At 38.0% G+C, this 18596-nt stretch overlaps 1 protein-coding gene across 20 annotated transcripts in view; it reads right to left on the bottom strand.

Moving 5' to 3' along the window:
• Positions 1-18596, bottom strand: part of RGS7 (regulator of G protein signaling 7) — a 258091-nt gene that overhangs the window by 15319 nt on the left and 224176 nt on the right. For 7 of the 20 annotated variants that reach the window (XM_086877678.1, XM_086877685.1, XM_086877679.1 and 4 more), the window contains 3 exons: positions 16706-16892; positions 13862-13951; positions 2200-2863 (listed from right to left, as the gene is read on the bottom strand). In XM_086877678.1, coding sequence (XP_086733804.1) covers positions 2813-2863; positions 13862-13951; positions 16706-16892 — 328 coding nt within the window. In that variant the 3' untranslated portion in view covers positions 2200-2812. Of the gene's footprint in view, positions 1-2199; positions 2864-11146; positions 11284-11671; positions 11753-12547; positions 12602-12936; positions 13952-16705; positions 16893-18596 lie in introns of those variants that run through there. The other 13 variants (XM_086877669.1, XM_086877668.1, XM_086877672.1 and 10 more) reach the window with 9 other exon arrangements.

Here is an 18596-nt window from a genome sequence, read left to right as displayed (position 1 = left end):
ATTGCTGTTCAGCGGGATGAGCATTGGTTAGTGGCTGGTGAGCAATTGCATTGTGCATCACTTCTGTTTCTTGGGTAGAGGGTTTTATTCCTTCCTCTCTTGCTCTCCTTTTCATTAAGATTGCTGTTATTATTAATATAAATTGTTTCAATTAGTAATTTTTTCTTATCTTAGGCCATGGGTTTTACATTTTTCCTCTTTTCCTCCCAGTCCCACTGGAGGTAGGGGGAGTGAACAAGTGCCTGTGTGGTACTTAGTTGTCAGCTGGAGTTAAACCATGACAGGAAAAAACTAGAATAAGTACAGAATGTGTTCAGGAATACAAATGCTTCATGACTTTTTATTACCCAGTTGGTGTTGCAAAGTGATCTGGAAAAAAAAATAAAATACATTTCTTAGGATGAAGTTGCATGTAATGCCTAATGCTGGAATTTGAAACATTAGGTATTTGATGGAAGTGATTCTTTGAAGCAGACAGTGGTATGTAAGTAGTTAACTACTAAGGCAAAGGAGGAAATATACCAGTTGATGCAATTGGTGGCAGCAGGAGTTTGGAAATAAATATCTCTATTTGGCACTGAGAAGTGAAGCAGAGCTCAAATTTCTGTGGATTGCCTGGCCCCAAGCTCATGTCTCAGAGATCACATTTCTGTGGTAAAATTAAATCTCAGTTTAAGATCTGTGATTCAGTGTGGTTACTTACTAAAATTCATCTGACCTCCCTAGGCTGTGAGTATTTTGAGTTGACCTGCATGGACCTCTTGCTAAGATCTTGGTAGGACTCAGCTCTGATGGGCTATTTCCCTAAAAGCTTAGTAGAACTGTGATAACAAAAACAGAGACACTTTAAAGCAGTAATTGTACTCCTAGCTAGAAACCAGAAACACAGTGGCATGTGAAAACAATGAACAAACAGAAATCCCAAACCTCAAGAAACCTCAACTGAGCAGAATATGGGCAACAGCCCTAACAGCCCTTCATGGATTTGTAATGCATTTCGTACTGGGTTCACTCAGAGTGCCTCTTTAAAGATGCTGCATTCCTGGTTATGGCTGCACCAGGCTACTGACAGAGCCAATGGAGAAGTGAGTGTTCCCTGCAGAAGGCAGCTCAGCTCCCTTCTGCCCAGAGCTGCTGTGTGCAACAGTCCTGTCCCTAATGGCACCAGTGCAGGTGGTTTTCCAGTGCTCAATGAGATGTCTCTGGTATTAAGGCAATCAAGTTGATTGTCTGCTTGTATCCATGACCATCCCACTTTGTGTGTGCATGTTTAGGATTCACAGTCCCTTTGAAACAAGATTCTCAATATCAAACCAAAGTCAGCATGACAGATGGTAGTAAAGTTGGCTGTCCTGAATCTATTCTGTGCATTGCTAAAAAGGTTTGTTTGTCCTGTGCACCCTACCATGCTCTGGAGGTATCAGCATTTTGTAATTTGACTTAGTTTCCATCCTTTCTTTTGTTCTCTGAGATTCTGTCTACTATCCTTACATCACCTCTATCAGTCGACAGTGCTGTTTCTTAGACCAAGCAGATTTCTGGTTCCAGCTCAGATTAGCTTCAGAAGCTCCATATCTACTGTCTCACGGGCAACATCAACACATGCTCATAAATCTGTCAACAGGTCTCTGTGTGAGTAAGCTCAGCGGTGGAACACAACAGCATCCCCGAACAGAGAGCTGGAACTCAAATGACAGCCTCCTGCTGCATTGCTACCAGACCAGTGCATACTTAGCACTCCCAAACCACTACCTTTTCAGCTTAAAATGTTGCCTTGCATCACAAGTGACAGCAAGGAGAAAAGGCACTGTCCTTCCTCTTTAGCAAGCATACCCTTGCGCTCTCAGGCAGCTTTGTTCATGTCCATTCCCAAGGAAGGGCAGTCCAGTCCGGCCAGCCTGGGCCAGTGACCGAATGGCTGTGCAGGCTGCACTGCCCCAGAACGGCCCAGCTTAAAGAAAGGTTTGCTTATGCAATGATGAGCAAGCGGGAAAGGTCTCTCTGCTGCTAGCTTGATAAAAAGAAAAGAAAAAGTAAATGATTATCAATAAAGTGTGTTTGATTAGGTGTCACTGAGAGAAAGAAAATGCCATTTCATGTCACTTTTTAGAAAGCACAAGGTGTGTAACTTTTGGGGATCATTTTGCTCTTGACTAATCTTCTGATTCAATATTAAAATCTCAAACTTCCCAAAGGAAAGAGATTCTGCATCTTTTAATGAAAGATAAAACAACAATATAAACATACACAAATTTACAGAGAAAGGATCAACTTTAATACATCTGGAGTAAAAGGTGTTCTTTTTTAAATATGGTATAAAAATAAATGCAAGAAACATTAACAGAGAATATACAGACAACAGACAAAGACACAGGCTTTCTTTCTCAATGTGAATACATCAGTGAAATGAAACCTTCTGTGCTAATTTATTGTGCAATAAATGTGATGCCATATGTATATTTATTAATATATGCATTTTTTACATTTCTTCCAGTTTTTGATTGACGTATTTTTTTAATAAACTGTGCCTAGCAGAAGCTTTTTTTTCACTGTACTTGAGCTTGCAGAAAATAAAAAGACACAGATCCAGCTTGATATGAAGGAGGAAGTGAGCAGACAGTTTTCGAAATGGAGGCATCGAAAGGCTAGAGAGTCCCTCGGAGTCTGTAATGCCTTAGTATACACAAAAGAAAACAAGTCAGGTCCTTGCTCATGCAACATCTTGTTCTACTGTCCTCTGAGTCAGGCAATCAGTGAGCTACAAAGTATGTATAATGATTTGAGTCTGCTTCCATGCTACAAGGTGATCCTTTTAGTAGGACTGCACTAGACTGGTTAACCTCTTTGATGTGAGCGATTTCCCCTGAGGAAAAGATAAAAACAAAAAACAAAAACAGAAAACAGAGGCATGATCACTGCAAACCTGTTCATCAGCAACCACTCAGTGTTGCCACATCACTCTCAAATAACTAGGGGCACCAACTGGAGTCTGTCAAATCTTAAACCACAGGAAGTCCTTACACTTAAACACCTGCACTGCCAGCCAGCCAGATTGTTTCACAGAACAAGCCAGCAAATTTATAGGCCGTTTTTTAATGAGATTGGTTTTGGCTGATGAGAAACTGATGCTGAGGTTTTTGCCGTCAGTCACAGCCAGAACTTGAAGGCTACCACAAGCAAGAGTGCCTTGTGCTGCAAAGATGAACGTGCAAACTGCGGTAGCTCTGTCACAGAGGACAAAAAAGCTACTTTCAAGTTCAGGTAAGAAAGTGAGAGGCAGATTGCACATAGGTAGGAAAGCAGCTTTTCCATGGACACAGCTGTAGGTTTGCTGAGACCGTATTTACTATTTAAAAGGAACATTGGTCAGGTATATTACATGTGACTGCATAACACTGCTTTGAAGGTGCTGGATTTCCATATTGTTGTTTTCCTCATTATTCCTCCTGTTGCAAGGATGTGGTTTCAATTTTTTTAACAAGTTCTTTTAATAAGGTGTAATGACTGTCTCACAAGAGCTAGGTCTACAGTGTGAAGAAGATGGTGGAAGGTATGTCACTCTGGTATATTTTGAGCTTCATCTGAGCCAGACAGAAACCACAGAACAGGAATTAGCTCTCCTACGGCCACATAAAAGGAGTTAGCTCTCCAAGGGCCATCCCACTGTGGCTCTGATCCAACAGAGGCAGAGCTGGCACAGCAAGCTGACATCACAGGCATACCCTGACAATGTAACACAAATATATCATAAAACATTAAATAGAAAATGGATCTAACTCAACAGTTAGATATTTAATACTTACACTTATTATATTGTTCATTTTAAGTGCCCAATTCAGAAATATCAAACTGATTTCAAGGACAATACAGTAAAAAATACTGTAACTATCAAGAGATGCTTCATTCTCTGCAGTAAGTGGTAAATGAACTTATTCTGCCATAAGTCATCTGCAGTGTTATAACTCAGTGGAATTACACAATTTAATTTCTATTGTCATTATCAATTAAATTTAAGCTCACAGGGATCTGTAAGTGTGTCTTGAGCATTTGCTCAAATGCAATACAACGGAGTGGTTCTTCATAAAAGGAAGAGTAACTATTTTATTCTTTGTGCTGTGAAATGCAAGTTGAACAAATTAGGATGAATACTTCCCCTACAACATAATTTGAAAGGGAACTCATGATTTGCAATGTTGGGCTAGACTGCTCATCCATCAGGTTCCTCATATCACCTGACAGTATTAATTCCTACTTCTTTGAAAGATGAAAAGTCTCTCTCCTGGCACTCTGTCTTCCCTGTATCTGCCACTTTCTACCTATACTAAATTCACAGATTCTTGATACTTTTTGAACCCTTAAATTATGTCTTCCTCTAATGCAGCAGGTAAACTGTTATAGTAAGGTATCTTTTCTTTTTAAATAGTCAAAAAACCCTCAATGGCAGTGTGGCCTTGGAATACAATTTAAGACAATAGAATAATTTCCAAAATTAATGTTTTGTTAGACAATTCATGACTTTTGGTGCTGGACACAATCTCAGAAAATATTGAACATATGCTTGTCTTTGCCTTTCATTAGGTTATTTGCACTTAAGTTTACAAGTGTACAGGTCTGGCTACTTTTTTTAAACATCCTTAAGTATTGAACTGCATAACCCACTTAATTAAAATATTAAAACCAGGAGTTCTCGATTAGTTACAATTTGCTCCATACTCCATTTGAAAGCTGCATAAATGCATGTTGTGGCACAAAAATCTGTGAAATAATTGTTTTTTAGTATTAGTTGCAACTACTATTTAGGAGTTTCAAAATTTCTGGAATTTCTAGATGAACCATAAACAAATTCTAGCATCTCAGGAATAAATTATGTTATCACATAAACTAGGAAGTGCTGACATAAAATCAGGCCAAAAAGTAGTTATGAGTTGATCTGGTTTGTGTGGTAATTTTCTAGATATTGATTGAATTTTCCCCTAGAGACACAGTGAGCTGTCATGATAATTTTTTTCTGCACTCCGCATAACTTGTTCCCTGGATATTACTGATCCTTGAATATTCTTTTCTCCAAAGCCCTACAGTGATCAGGAACTCTCTGGATGGTCCCCTCCTTCAACTCCCTGCCTCAGAGAAACCTCCATCTTAACAAACCAACAACAACAAATGGTCTTTTTCCATGCATCAGTAGTTCTAATTTATCACTAAGTTGGAAAAGTGACAACTTAGAAGATCCACCCTCCTTAAGAGATCTTCTTAAATGCTTACACTGAATCATATTAAGTTCTCTGATTAGGAAAATAAGCTTTTAATACACAGAATCCACTGCAGCCCCAGATACGGAATTATCACATCTTCTTATTAGATCTGCAGGGACTTGTTATTTTCCACTTTACAAACTATTTCGTTAAAACTCTGTTCTAGAGTATACTTTTGCTTTAGTTCTCTGTGGTATGGTTTCATAATTACTGTTTGTAGGAGATTTCCAGATTTACTTAATTTGCAGACTATATTTACTGATACAAGGATCATCTATTGTGGGTCATAATTTAATAGCTGCCATTTCTTTCAGATACCTTGTTAACAGCATTTCCATAAGCCACATTTTGATTTGGGAACCTGCATCTAACAGGCCAGTTTTCAAAGTTGTAGCATATGAAGATGTTTCCTGTGCTAATGAGATTAAAGAAAATTAGGGGTGGAAAAAACAGAAGTAGTAGATGTTTATCTGAATAATGAAAAGGAGATCCTTAATATTTTCAATATATTCTTGCCATCAACATTTAGAAGCATATGGGCAAATTCTAAAGATGATTAGGATTTTTTTGGCTGTATTAGTGCAGTTTGGACATAACAATTGTAAATATTTAAGTATTTTACTAGTAATGCAAATGCCAAAATGGAACACTGCACACATAGCCTGACAAGAGAATCAGAGTATGAGAAGGCAGCACAGCAGCTGGAGTGAACAACTACATCTAAAGTACAAAATCACTTGGCCTCAGTATTCAGTCCCTATTTGAACATACTAACTGCTTGACCTAGAACTGCCTTCCAGCTTTACTTCTAGCAAATTTAAGGGGCAAAACTGTAAAGCTATGTGCAGATGCTGCTAAATACAGTTGTGCTGACTGACCCATTTATGCAGCATGACACTAACACCTCAAATAATCCAGCAAAAATGTCAGCAACAACCACTGTACATACGTGGCTTAAAAGAAATCAATATGAAATGTCTATAGGCACTGGAGTTGAAATGTGTGGTACAGAAAGATCACATCTTTTCCTTTTAGAAGATTAATTATCTTCCTTTCTGCAAAGAAACCTCAACTGTTCCTTTTCCATATTTCTTTATTGCCAGTGCAGGTGCTACTCCCCAGGACCTATACTGGTAGTACTAGAAAAGAGAACTCCATGCATCTGTTGAGGAAAGAGAGGTAGTGTCCCACTGTGAGCAAAATGAGATGTGGAGTGAGTAGCAGCCCTCCTTGGTCTCAGTGTTACCCATCTGCTCATGTGTGAAACACCTGCAGCACACTGTCAGCCCATCCAGATCAGCAGGGTGACATTGCAGTGCACTACACACAGAGCTGGTGTGTAAAGAGCCCCTGACAGGAGCACATCTGGAGAGACATGGGAGAAGAAGCAGTAAATCCCTTTCTGTGTTGAAGCAACCCTTGCTCTACCAGCACAACGGAATTGTTTCCGTGTTGCTCTGGGGTTCAGAATTGTGCTTCAGCTTCCACAGCAGCACAGGATGCTGCTGTCAGCCATCTGTGCAGGTGTATTTCTCTTTCAGATGTGAGGAAGGGGACAAGGTTAGTGTTTACTGAATTTGGGGCGCAAGTTGTCAGTACAGCTGTAGTGATAAGTGGTTACATGTGCAGGGAAATCCTTCTGCCTCTGGCTGAGATTTGCAGCCCTTTGTTCCCTTCTCATTAGGGCTGTTCTGTTTCCTGCAATGATCTGAAGTGGGAGGCAGTGGCTGAACAACTGCTTTCCTGTTTTGGCTCACTCCAAATCCAGCGGCATCCATTTCTTTCTCCTTCTGCACTTTGCATTTACTGATGAGCTGCTCTCATTTGTGATTAACTTCAAACCTCCTGCCAGATGGGGTAGTTTGAACTTGAATAACCATTTGAAATGTATGTTTCCAAGGGACCGATTGACAAAAAAAATATTTTTAGTATGTTTTTCCTGGGCCTGACTCCTCAAGTTTGCATACCTCTCTGCAGTTCTCATTCCTGAAAATGGCCTAAGAATCAGGTAAAATGTTTGTCAGCTGGAAAATGGCAGACACTGGCCCAGTAGCTGACCAGTCTGTGCTGGCTCCTCACTTGGATGAACCTGTTTGTGCAAGTGTTACTCCAAAGCTCCTCTCTTGCAGCACAGAGCACAGCAGCTTAGCTCCAGTCACTGCAGAACAGCACGAAGAGGCCAGTCCTCACTGGCACATCCTTTATAATTTTGTCCTTAATAATTCTTAACTCCTAAAACTAAGGGGTTTTTTTACTAATTAGTAGGCCAAAATAAAAAGCCCAATTATTTATTTGTTCTTTTTATTCAAAAGTGAAGACGTCTCTTCCTAAAATGGAAAAGGCATTCAATTCTACAAATAATTATTATTTACGTTCTTCTTTGTCAAATAAGTAGCTTCGTAATTTATATTTCTTCTGACTAGTTGTTTTTTTGTTTAAATTTTGGGAATAACCCGTAAGTAAATTCAAAATGAGATTCCACAGCTGAAACTGCATTGAATTTCTTAGACAACGTTATACTTGAGAAAAATCAAGCCCTCGTCAGTTTTTCAGGACTAGATGGAGTTTTGGTCTGGCACAGTAGGGCCTTGTGTACACAAGTTTTACCTATTCATTTAGAAAAAAATCATAATTAACAGATGAAATTGATTATTTATCTGCTTTGTTGCTCTACAAAAGGGATAGATTTTAACATAAAAAAACATTTCACTTGTTTAAACATCTAGAAAGTCTGTGACCCACTGATTAAGAACTGAGGAAGCTACTTTTATGAGTTTTAATTTCCATCTCTAGACCATAATTCACAATGTCATGTTAAGTGACATTGGAATGCAACTTGGTGAAAATGTGCACTGTACAATGTCCTTCGCATTTCACATCTCCTGCATGAAATGGTCTATTGTTACTGGTTTGGAGGGGGAAAGAAACAGAGGACTCTGGTCAGCAAGTTCTTCCAGTTAAGTGGGAGAAGAAGCTGGAAAGGATACAGCTAATATAAGATATAATGGTTTCAAACTCAGAATTTTTAAATGGGGTCTTGTTTACGAGGTTATGAGTGGAGATAATTATAATTTGATAGCCTTCTAGTTTAATATATGAACTGAACTGGGTCTGTTTTGTACTACTTGTATTTTCTTAAGACCTCACAAACGTACAACAAGCACCTCTTTTTTGTGTTCTGTGTAACTGTGCAGTGACAGATGAAATGCTGACACTGATGGTGGTGTCTGAAGTCATGGCACCAGTGCATGAGGATGGAGGGTCTCCCCCCACAGCTCTAAGGAGGGAGGCTACTCCTTTTTGCCCCACTAACTTGGTTCCTGGTGGGACAATAAAATTTGTCTGGGGTGGAAATTAAATTAACTCTCTCCCCCTGTAAACCAGGTCCCTTTATCTTGAGGGTTCCAGACCAGTAATTGCAGCTAAGCACCAGGCTGGGGCTCACAGAGTCTTACTCAGTCTGCCACTGTCACAAGTCCTGCATGCATGTGAGAAATGACAGACAAAATTGTTCCCTAAAGAACCTCTTTGCTCCCGTCAACATTACCAGTGTATATTCACCTGCTTTTTCCCCCTGTAATGTAGATAGCACTTGAGGTAAATTTGCTGAGATTAAGTTTTTGGGATTTTTTTATAGTTTTTTTTCCCCCACGTGAATTCTTCAAAAGAATTTCAATTCTTAAAATGCCACAGAAACTGCTGATTTCAGTCTCTCTACTGCTTGAGCATGCAATGAGATCCTCCAGCTCCATGACTTAGATCTTTAACTTCCCTAGTCCCTTGGGGAGCTGTGGGTGACTGCACTTTAATTATTCTCAAAGAGAAAGCTGAGGGCTGAGCCAGGCAGGGAGGAGCCCAGAGCACATTGTCACTACTCTCTGTGCCTCTGACTCAAAGCTGTGACACACATGGTAGCCTGTGTTAGTCCAGGGCAATTCACGTATTCGATGGCTTCATTCCAGTAGTGCTGAAGTGTCTGTGCTCTTTATTTTCACACAGTACCCAGGAGTGTGAGGCAGACCAAGGATAGCGGGGGTTACTACTCAGAGACAAACTTTAAAGAGTTCACTAATAAACATTACATATAGCAAATGCCAGCTCGCTATTACTTCTGTATATTTTATGTGAACGCAGACCTGTTTATAACTTTATCCATATTTTCTGCTGCAGGCAGCTGAAGGCATTAGCAATTTTGCACTATAAAATCTACAGAGCAGCTAATTAGTCAGTTTTTAAACTGAGCATTTAGGCCTTTCATGAACTGCACCAACTTACTGAAAATTTTCTGGAAAGAAATCCCTTCAATGTCAAAGAAATGCAGAGCTGAGCGTAGTGTATAACTCCACTTCTATTTTTTCTCCATCAGACTAAAATAATGACTCATTATAATAGGTTATTTCCATGTAATTCATGAAATAGTACAGACTAATTTCCCTCCACAGTTTCTAAACTTTCTGGTTTAACAAATGCTTTCTGTAGCAAGTATAACCTAATTCTGTTTAACATTGATCAGGAGCATCTTAGAGTCAACAAATCAGAAAATGAATTACAAGTCCATCTGTTCAGACTGAGTCCCTAGACATAGCCAGGGTTACTGAGTTTTTATTAAACACTTCAAATGGAAAAAAATGAGGTCTAATTTAGTTTAATACAAACCCACTTTGATATAACTGAGGAAAGAAATCCAGTGAAAATTAGTCTAAATATTGCAAACCATCAGAGAAGAGAAACTATAATTTTCATCTACTAATCAGAGATGACAGCATTTATCCAGGTTGTCGAAGACCCTTTTCACACCTATCTTCTGTATTAATCAGCAGATCTATTCCACAGTCCCTCACTTCACAGTTATCAAGTTAATCAGTACACTGTAGAATATTCTTATAAATTTTTCCCTCATTCCTGCTGCTTGGAACCACTGTACCAAGATAGACAGTTACATATTATAAACTCATCACAACCAAGAACAAAAGTGGAACAACAAGGATGTCTGGTGGAAAGAGGTCCTGAGGAAGTGAGTGACATGAATTCAGTCATCTTGGAAAAAAGGTTTGCATTTGAGCATCCTGATACTCTGGATTAATTTGCAAGTTTCAGAGCTGTCAGTATAATAGAGATTATAGATCAAGCAGTGACATATTTTTCTTTCATACCTGACCCGACTTGACAGACTCCACCCAGGTTAACAGGTAATAGTTGGAAAAAAAGCAAAACCACTGACTTTATTTCAGAGTTTTCTCTGTGAAAAAAACAAAAAAAAAAACCTCTTCTACTGAACTACTAATGTCCAGAAATCCTCTTTTCCTTTTCTAGTCCACAGCTGGTTTATTTGGCCTGCATTGCATCTCTGGCATGCTGCTATTCTGGTACTTCTGCCCTGAGATAAGCAGGATGAAAATCGGGCATGGCTGCAGGCACAATGCTCCAGTGTTTGTGCCCAGAACTGCTGGTTCATCCATAAGGCTGCTCTGGGAGGGATTTCAGCATCTCCCAGTCTTGTCTTCACATCCTCCCTTTTTGCACTGTGTTCCTGACCCCTTTACCTACAGCTTGCTTTTTCCCCCCTCATGGCCACCTGTTTACATAATTTTCACCACAGCCAATTTCTGACACCTGGGCTGCTCAAAATGGTATGAATTAATGTAGCATTGCAGTCTTCCAGGCATTGGGACTGGGAAAAAGTCTGGCTCTCAGAGGTCCCGGATATGTTACCAACTCTATGCACCCTCTTTTACAGACTTTTTATTAATATGGAACTTCCTACTGAAGTATAATGCAATTATCATGTATAGTGCTATCATGTACAATGTTGTTTTATAGATCCGACCTGTTTAGACAACACACAAATCACACTGCAACATGCTATGGCAACACCACCATGCAAAACACAGGGGTTTTTGTTTCAAACATTGGGATAGATTCCTTTGTGGCTGTTTATTTACTTTTAGAGTCCTTTACTGACTTTGTCCCATTGAATCCAAATTTCTTCCTGATTACAGTGGATTCAAAGCATATTACAGGAAGCCTTTACCTATAAAAAAGTAGTTAAAGAATTACTGTTTTGTTTTTAAAAGTGAGATATTCCCACAGCCTCACAAAACTTTCACTGTGTTTGTTTCTTTTTTTGATTACTGGAAAGTATAAATGTATTTTTTAAATACTTGAGGCAATACTCTTGAGCCTCATTGCAGGGGAGACAGTTTCTGACAACTGCTTCTCCTTCCCTAGCAACTGAAAAAACAAAAACCATGATCTTTGCTGAAAGCTCTCATATTGTTCATTTCAACACACACAGCTCCACTAACCAGGTCACAGAAAAAGCCACGGACGCACACGCACACACACACACACAGCAGCGTCACCTGCACAATTCAACAGACAATGCAGACAAACTCGAGTATAATCCAAGATCTTTCTACCTCTTTTCATAACAGGTTAGTGCTCGCCCTCAGTGTTGGTGTACAGTTTTTATGGCATGGAAAAATAGGGATGTTTCTGCCCTACAAAAATAAATGCGTTGAATTCTTTAGTTGGAATTTTCACAATGTAAAAAAAAAATAATCCCAAAGAAACTGGATAAGTAAAAAGAATCCCAAGTATCATGAAATCAGTGGATCTTTTGGCAGGTGGCAAAATCCACTAGCCTTCATTTTTTTCTGTCTTTGAGAAATAGCTTTCGAAAGTTATACACTGAAAAGAAAAAAAAAATCAGTTCTTGTAGTGCGTTATGAAAATGAATCCAAATCAAACCTTTGCACATAAACTGCATGAATTCTTTGGTCCTGTTGAAGCTGTTAGACATTAAGGAAGATGGGAAGAATATTATTGTTTTTTTTCCCTGTGCCCAATTGAAAAAAAGGGGGACAAAGTCTTTTTTTGTAAAATAAAAAGAAGATAGGATGGAAATCCAATGTATTCAACTGTTTTAGACTTAGTATTTTACAAGGCACCAGAAAAAGAAACAACATCAAGCACGTTTTCACAGATTTTTTACTAAAATTATAGGGGGGAAAAAAAAGTGACTAATTTCATGCTTCCTAATGCAAAAAGCATGGCTCCCAAAGGTCCATTCCTCCATGTGTGACAATTGAGATCAGTGGGAAAGGGACTAGGGGAGGAGGGGTTGTAATGAAAGCACATTATAAAGCTGTCATTCCCAGGAAAATTCACAAGCTGTGATGAATAAACTTTTAACCATCAAATTAGAAAAGCAAAAGGGAGAGTAGGGATCAGTGAGGGGAAGGGGAGAAGGACGTCCCATCAGGCTTACTAGTCTTCCGAGGCAACAAACTTACCACATTGCGTGTGAATTTCTCAAAAGATGTTCGACGATCCAGAGTGTTTTCCAACTTAAATTTGAAATAAACAAAACAAAAGAAACAAAAAGAAAAAGGAGGGGGAAAAGAAAAGCAAGAACAATGGAGTAGAAAAGAAAGTGATGTAACAGTGGACTGAAAAACAAAGTTTGTATAAATCAGGAAGCAAACACAGGTATGAGGCTGTAATGGGACTTGGCAAAACAGAAGATGGGCAAAACATATAGTATTTGACAAAAATAATTTTTCATGGGGATCAAACTGGTTTGAATTTAAAGAAAAACTGAAAGTAAAAAGAAATAATGAAGTGCACATCTTGTGTTAATGAACTGACATTCACAAACTTAAGGACTTCACACGGACAGTTGAAGCTTTCTGGTATTTTCAACATCTCTCTCTATATTGGATCTTCAGAAATCAATGTTTGAACAAAAAACAAAATCACACAGTACTTTCAGATAATTTTAGGTTGTCATTATTAACAATAGAACGCTACGGTGTTAATAACTACCTTGTTCCAATAACAATCAAGGCCCTGATTTTGCAAGGCACAGGGCTCCCAACGGATTCCAGGAAATTACTGTTTAGAGCCCACTAAGAGAATTATTTATCATCATGGAAATCTGCATTGTAAAAGCTGCTCCACATACTCTGGGCTGTGGCTATTCAGAACCCATTCCACAATCTGGAGTTTTCTAAGAAAATATTGCATTACAAGACATGAACCTCTGTTTGCCAAAGTGTGACATGATCAGTCTTTCAAGTCAGATTCCTAGCCTGCTCAAAACTATTCATGTAGTAATAGGGAAAGAAACAAAATTAGGAAGCCCCTATATTTATAGTTGAAGTTAGAAGTTATTCATATGAATAAGATTGTTTCTAAACACATTCTGTAGCTTTCATAGGTGGAATAAAGAGAACAACAATTATTACATAAGCAAACTTGCAAACATGAAAGACTATTCTTCTGGGATTTTATTTTATTTTTTTTAATGTATTTGTAAAGCACTTTGCAATTTAAGGTGCTTCATAACAGAGAAAAACAGTACAATATGGGATGTAAAAATAAAAATAAGTTTTGCTAGATTAACTTATTGAAACATGCCCGCATGCAGGATATATACACATATATGTATATTGAACTCCTGTGTGTATGTGACCCTCCAAAAACGCCAAGCTGGTCACCTACCAGATATCCAGTTGCACTGGCACAGGGGAGAGAAGACTGAGTATTGTTGCAAACATAACCACTGCTTTGCACAGTGGCAAGACAAAGGCAAGATGGACCAATACCTTTTTCTTGGCCTGTAGCAGCTCCTGGTAGGCACTGGATCGTATAAAACGAGGATAAGAATCACTTTTCATCAGTTTGTAAATGTGCTCCTGAAAAGGAAAAGAGGAGCAATTACTCCCAGAGAAGAGGACACATGTAAAATGGGAGGCAGCCACATGTTTTGGCTGTGGAATGTACACCAGCTAGCACTATTATGAATAGGAAGTATTAGAGGAGAGCAGGTTTCAGCTCTGAAGCTAAGGCTTAATTGCTTTCTATTCTTAAAGCCAAAATCCCACCCATTTCTTATGTATAATTATACAACACGCCTATCTTTAATTTATAGACCAAATTTTCCAGTACAAAATTATTTTCTGAGAATTGACAACTGAGTCCTAGCTTCAGACCCCTTACTTGTTAGTTTAGCTAAGTGATGACATTAAGAGCTGTGGGTCCTTCCTCATCAGATTTTCTGAATTAGTTTCTGGATTACTCTTGTGATTTCAGAGGCTAGGTAGAGGTACTAGGTTTTCAATTCAGCGCCACATATAATGCTTAGGCTACTGAGGATTTCCCCTGGCTGCTCTTGAAAACATCCTTTGACAGATGTTTAGTCTGCTCTCCAGCAAACAATATAAAAAGGAAAATACGTATGTAAATTGAAAAACTGTTCCAGGCTAATCTAATTCTCAAAATATTAATTCTTCAGAGGATTATGAAAATTTGGAAACCTTCATTCAAAAAATAAATGACACGTGCAGCTTAAAAAACATTTAATTTTGAAACATTCTAATTTCTGAAAAAGATGAGAAACAAAAAAACCTGTGATGTAGAACACTTGATAATTCTAGTTCTGATTATATGCTAAAGATTTGTAGAAAAAGCAACCAGAATATAAAACAATCCCAAAAATATTTTTTAAAAATCCTGAATCATGTTAGCTATCTTCATGGAGTTTTTCTTTTACTCAAATTGTATTCTTTACTGTAGGAAACCTGTAGCCCAGAAATTGGGAAACAGCAAACAAACTAGAAAGAAAATACTGTTTCTCAGCTTGATAGTGCATAAAATTAGTGAGCACAAAAAAACCCCCCAAAAAACAAACAAAAAAACCTCAAGCAAAACTCCCCACACCTTGTCTGAAAATTAAGGCAAGGTAAAATTAGAAGTGATATTTAATTTTTTCTGTATTAAAAACCATAAAAATTATTCTAAATGTGTTTCATCGTATTTCTTACACTAAGCAGAGAAATTCTGATGTACATTCAGAACTTAGACTGGTTTATTTGGAGCAAGTTTTTTTTCACTCAGTGTCTGTGAAAGCAGACAATGAATGCAGTTAAACAGAGAGCAAAAAGTGGTGATAGGCATTAAAATTTAATTTCTGTATAAGTAAAAGCAAGAATAAATTGGGCTGCATTATCGTTATTGTACACATTAGCCAGGACATGTTAATGCACATATTTAGTGCAATCAGGCTATTTTTACATACATGTCCCATTTTACTTATGTGTCTGCATTTGACATGGAGTTTCATCTTTCAGTATTTCCAGTCCAGAAATGCTTTCCATACGTTTTTAACAACAGTTAAATGACCCACCAGCTGCCAGAATGGCACACCAGCAGTCTCCTTCCCAGCTGCCAGGTCAAAAAAAGCATGTTGCAGAGGCAGAGCCCTAATCCTGACAAAACCCTTCACCTCAGACAGGACACTTTAAAGCTCCTGAAGCTTCAAGTGAGAACACAGCAGGAGCAGCCTGTCCTTTTTCCAGAGAAATTAAGGCTTCCAGGTTTAAGGTTTTTTGCTGAACTTGATGAACTAAGCAGAGGTCCTCTCCAGGTGGCAAAGTCCTGATTGCATAAATACTGAATACTCCAAGTCTTTTATAAATGAAGAACAAAATTACAAGATAAATCTGGCAGTAAAAGGGTATTGAAATTTTACACTTACTATGTATTAAAAAAAACATAAATAATACTGGCAAGGAATTTAAATGTCCATTAGTCACTCTACTGCAAAGACATATTTTTTTAAAACCTTCAATCTTGCTCTGTTGTTTACTTTTGCCGCTTATGTCTTTGCTATACACTGCATTCTTAAATCTTCGGGGGTCAGCAGACGCAAGTAAAACCTGTATGTTTAGTTTAATGCAGAGAACTACAAAATAGTGGCTATTTCATAGAGTCTAATGAAAATTTTATTGTTTCCTCATAGGTTGCCAGTCTCATAATGGAAAAATGAAAAGGAGGTAAAATTGTTCCACTTCCTATTTAGGGAAGAGGCATTCTCCCAAAAAGTGGAAAGCCTCAATTCAATTCCCTTCTCTCCTTCATGGGGCCATTAGCAGCTCTCAAGATGATGACCTAATAATCAAGATGCAGGAAATTCTGCAGGGATATGATCTCAGTCTCTCCTTCTGACACCATTTCACTTTGCATTAATAATTAAATTTTCATCACTGGGCTGCTGATGAAAATGGAGGATGATACCAGTTCTGCTACTTTTACTGTGGATCCAATTATTTTCTATTGCTTTTCTCAGAAGTCTTCAAAGATGAAATACTAAGTTATAAGTCACATGAAGTGTTGCATTTAATACAAAAGTATTTAATTTTTTCTTCACTATATTCTTTCCTCTATTCAAAGTCCCCTTGAAAACTCCATTTCAAGCACAGAAGTTTCATTAAGAACTTCTTATGCCTCATGAAAGTAAGAAAGTTACACATTTGCATTGCCAAAATGGTGTTTTAGGAAACAGAAAACATTAATTATCATTCAATTCCCAAATACATATCATTTTTGTATATAGATTTCACTAGCCAATATTCCTTTTCCAATGTCCATAAACACAACTGCAAACTGACCTGAGCATCTTCAAATGTGTATCTTCCAGGTTCCTTCACATTCTGAGTGGTTTTGTCATAACTTTTTGAATCTAGGTTGATAGCGCTGGGTGCACCTGGAGCAAGAAATTCTTGCCAGATTTCTTGGACGCGAGCAGGAACTTCACGGATTGGCCTCTTCTTCAGGTCTTCTACTGCTAACCAGAACCTACGGCACAACACAGCACCTTGACTTCCAGCTCAGGATAACCACTAATGAAGTGCTCTTGTTCTTCCTTGCTCTTAAAAAATAAAGTAAGTAACTGAAGTTTTCATCTAGATATGATAAAATAAGAAAAGGCTGAGTGATTTTTATGTTGGGACCAGCATTCTGGTATACTGTCAAGGCAATCAATGTACCTGAGGAAGCAATTATTAGAAGGCTTTTCATGGGATGGATAGGAAATCCTTCATTACTTATGTATGGTAACATGCTTACAGGAAGATCCCAGATTTAGCTGGAATTAAACTGAGACTTCATTTTGGCCAAGCCACAAGGGCTTATATTATTTATAAATGGACTGTTTTTTGACATTCCTTCAAAAGCTAATAATTATATACTTACTATCTACATGAATCTCTGAGCCCTACTAAATCCTAAACCATGTAACTCTAATTTTTTACCCACAAACCCTGCATACATTGGAAAAGCATTTGTTTTGCTAATCATAATTTAATTTCTCTTTTCAGCATTCCATTCATATGCATATTTTTGCTAAAAATGCTGAATGGAATTACATATTATCTCTTCTCCTGCTGAGCAAACCAACACTGGGCAGCCCTATATAGTGCAGCCAGTTCACTGTATCCTCATTCAGTCTGGAGCAAGATCACTAAAAAGGTCTTGAGCACTTTATGATCATAGCTAACTAGCTGTAAGCTTTATTTCATTGTTTCTTCTATTGATGTTCAGACTCTCTCATGGAACAAAATAATCCTAAATTAATTTAGGATCCCATTCTTAGACATGGTTCAGACCTTTTAGTTCCCCACCAAATCCAAGAACTCAATGGAAGTTTGACTTCAGTAAACATGCAATATATACCATTGCAACTTTTCATTATTGTTCTGACACAGCTATGAAATGGATAAGCTGAGCCTTGAAGTGATTTAACTTTGAAGTCAGCTAGATTTTCCAAGGCTCACAAATAAATTGGGTGCACCTTTAAAATGTGGTTGCACCCTGCTCGCACTGTGAAATCAACTTAAGCTTTCTTAGCTGAGTTCAACAAGGATGGGATAGAACAGTGAAACTGTACTCAGACCCCCAAAAAAGTATAATGATACCACCCTCAATCCAAATTCTAATTTGATTATTGCAAAACACTTAAGAGAGGATAGTAAAGAATAGCAAAACTTACAGTATTCCTACTACCAGATATTCTTCACTTGAGAAAAATTACCTTTCAGGAAGCAATTATTCCTTCACAGTCCTGTTTTGAAATTTCTTTGTAGCACAGATAGTATAGTCAGCTTCTCACTACCAAGAAGACTATTTTAGGTATTTCTACAACCTTCAATTTCAATAGTACATAAGCACAATTTTTTCATCTAAAATTCTCCAAGAGACAGAGATGCAATATTGTCCCAGTTTTGCAAATATATTAATAATGTAAGAATGTACAGTGGTTTCTCCAAGGTCACAAAGTGGATCTGTGCCAATAGAACTCCAGTTTCAAAACTTGTGGGTAGCACCACTTTTATATAAGAACTACAGTGTGAATTGAACATAGTTCTGCACTGAGCAGAATGGGGATGTATCCTGGGAATCTGATGGCAATGCAGCAAGGAGAAATGCCTGATAACTCAAGTTTCAAAACTGCAAAGCTCACAAACTCTAATTCAGTTCACTCTCTCAAATTTAGGCAACCTA

Source organism: Cyanistes caeruleus, chromosome 2, assembly GCF_971803275.1.
Source record: "Cyanistes caeruleus chromosome 2, bCyaCae1.hap1.1, whole genome shotgun sequence".
Classification (NCBI taxonomy): domain Eukaryota; kingdom Metazoa; phylum Chordata; class Aves; order Passeriformes; family Paridae; genus Cyanistes; species Cyanistes caeruleus.
The sequence above is the reverse complement of the archived record's forward strand: the minus strand, read 5'-3'. Positions and strand labels throughout refer to the sequence as shown.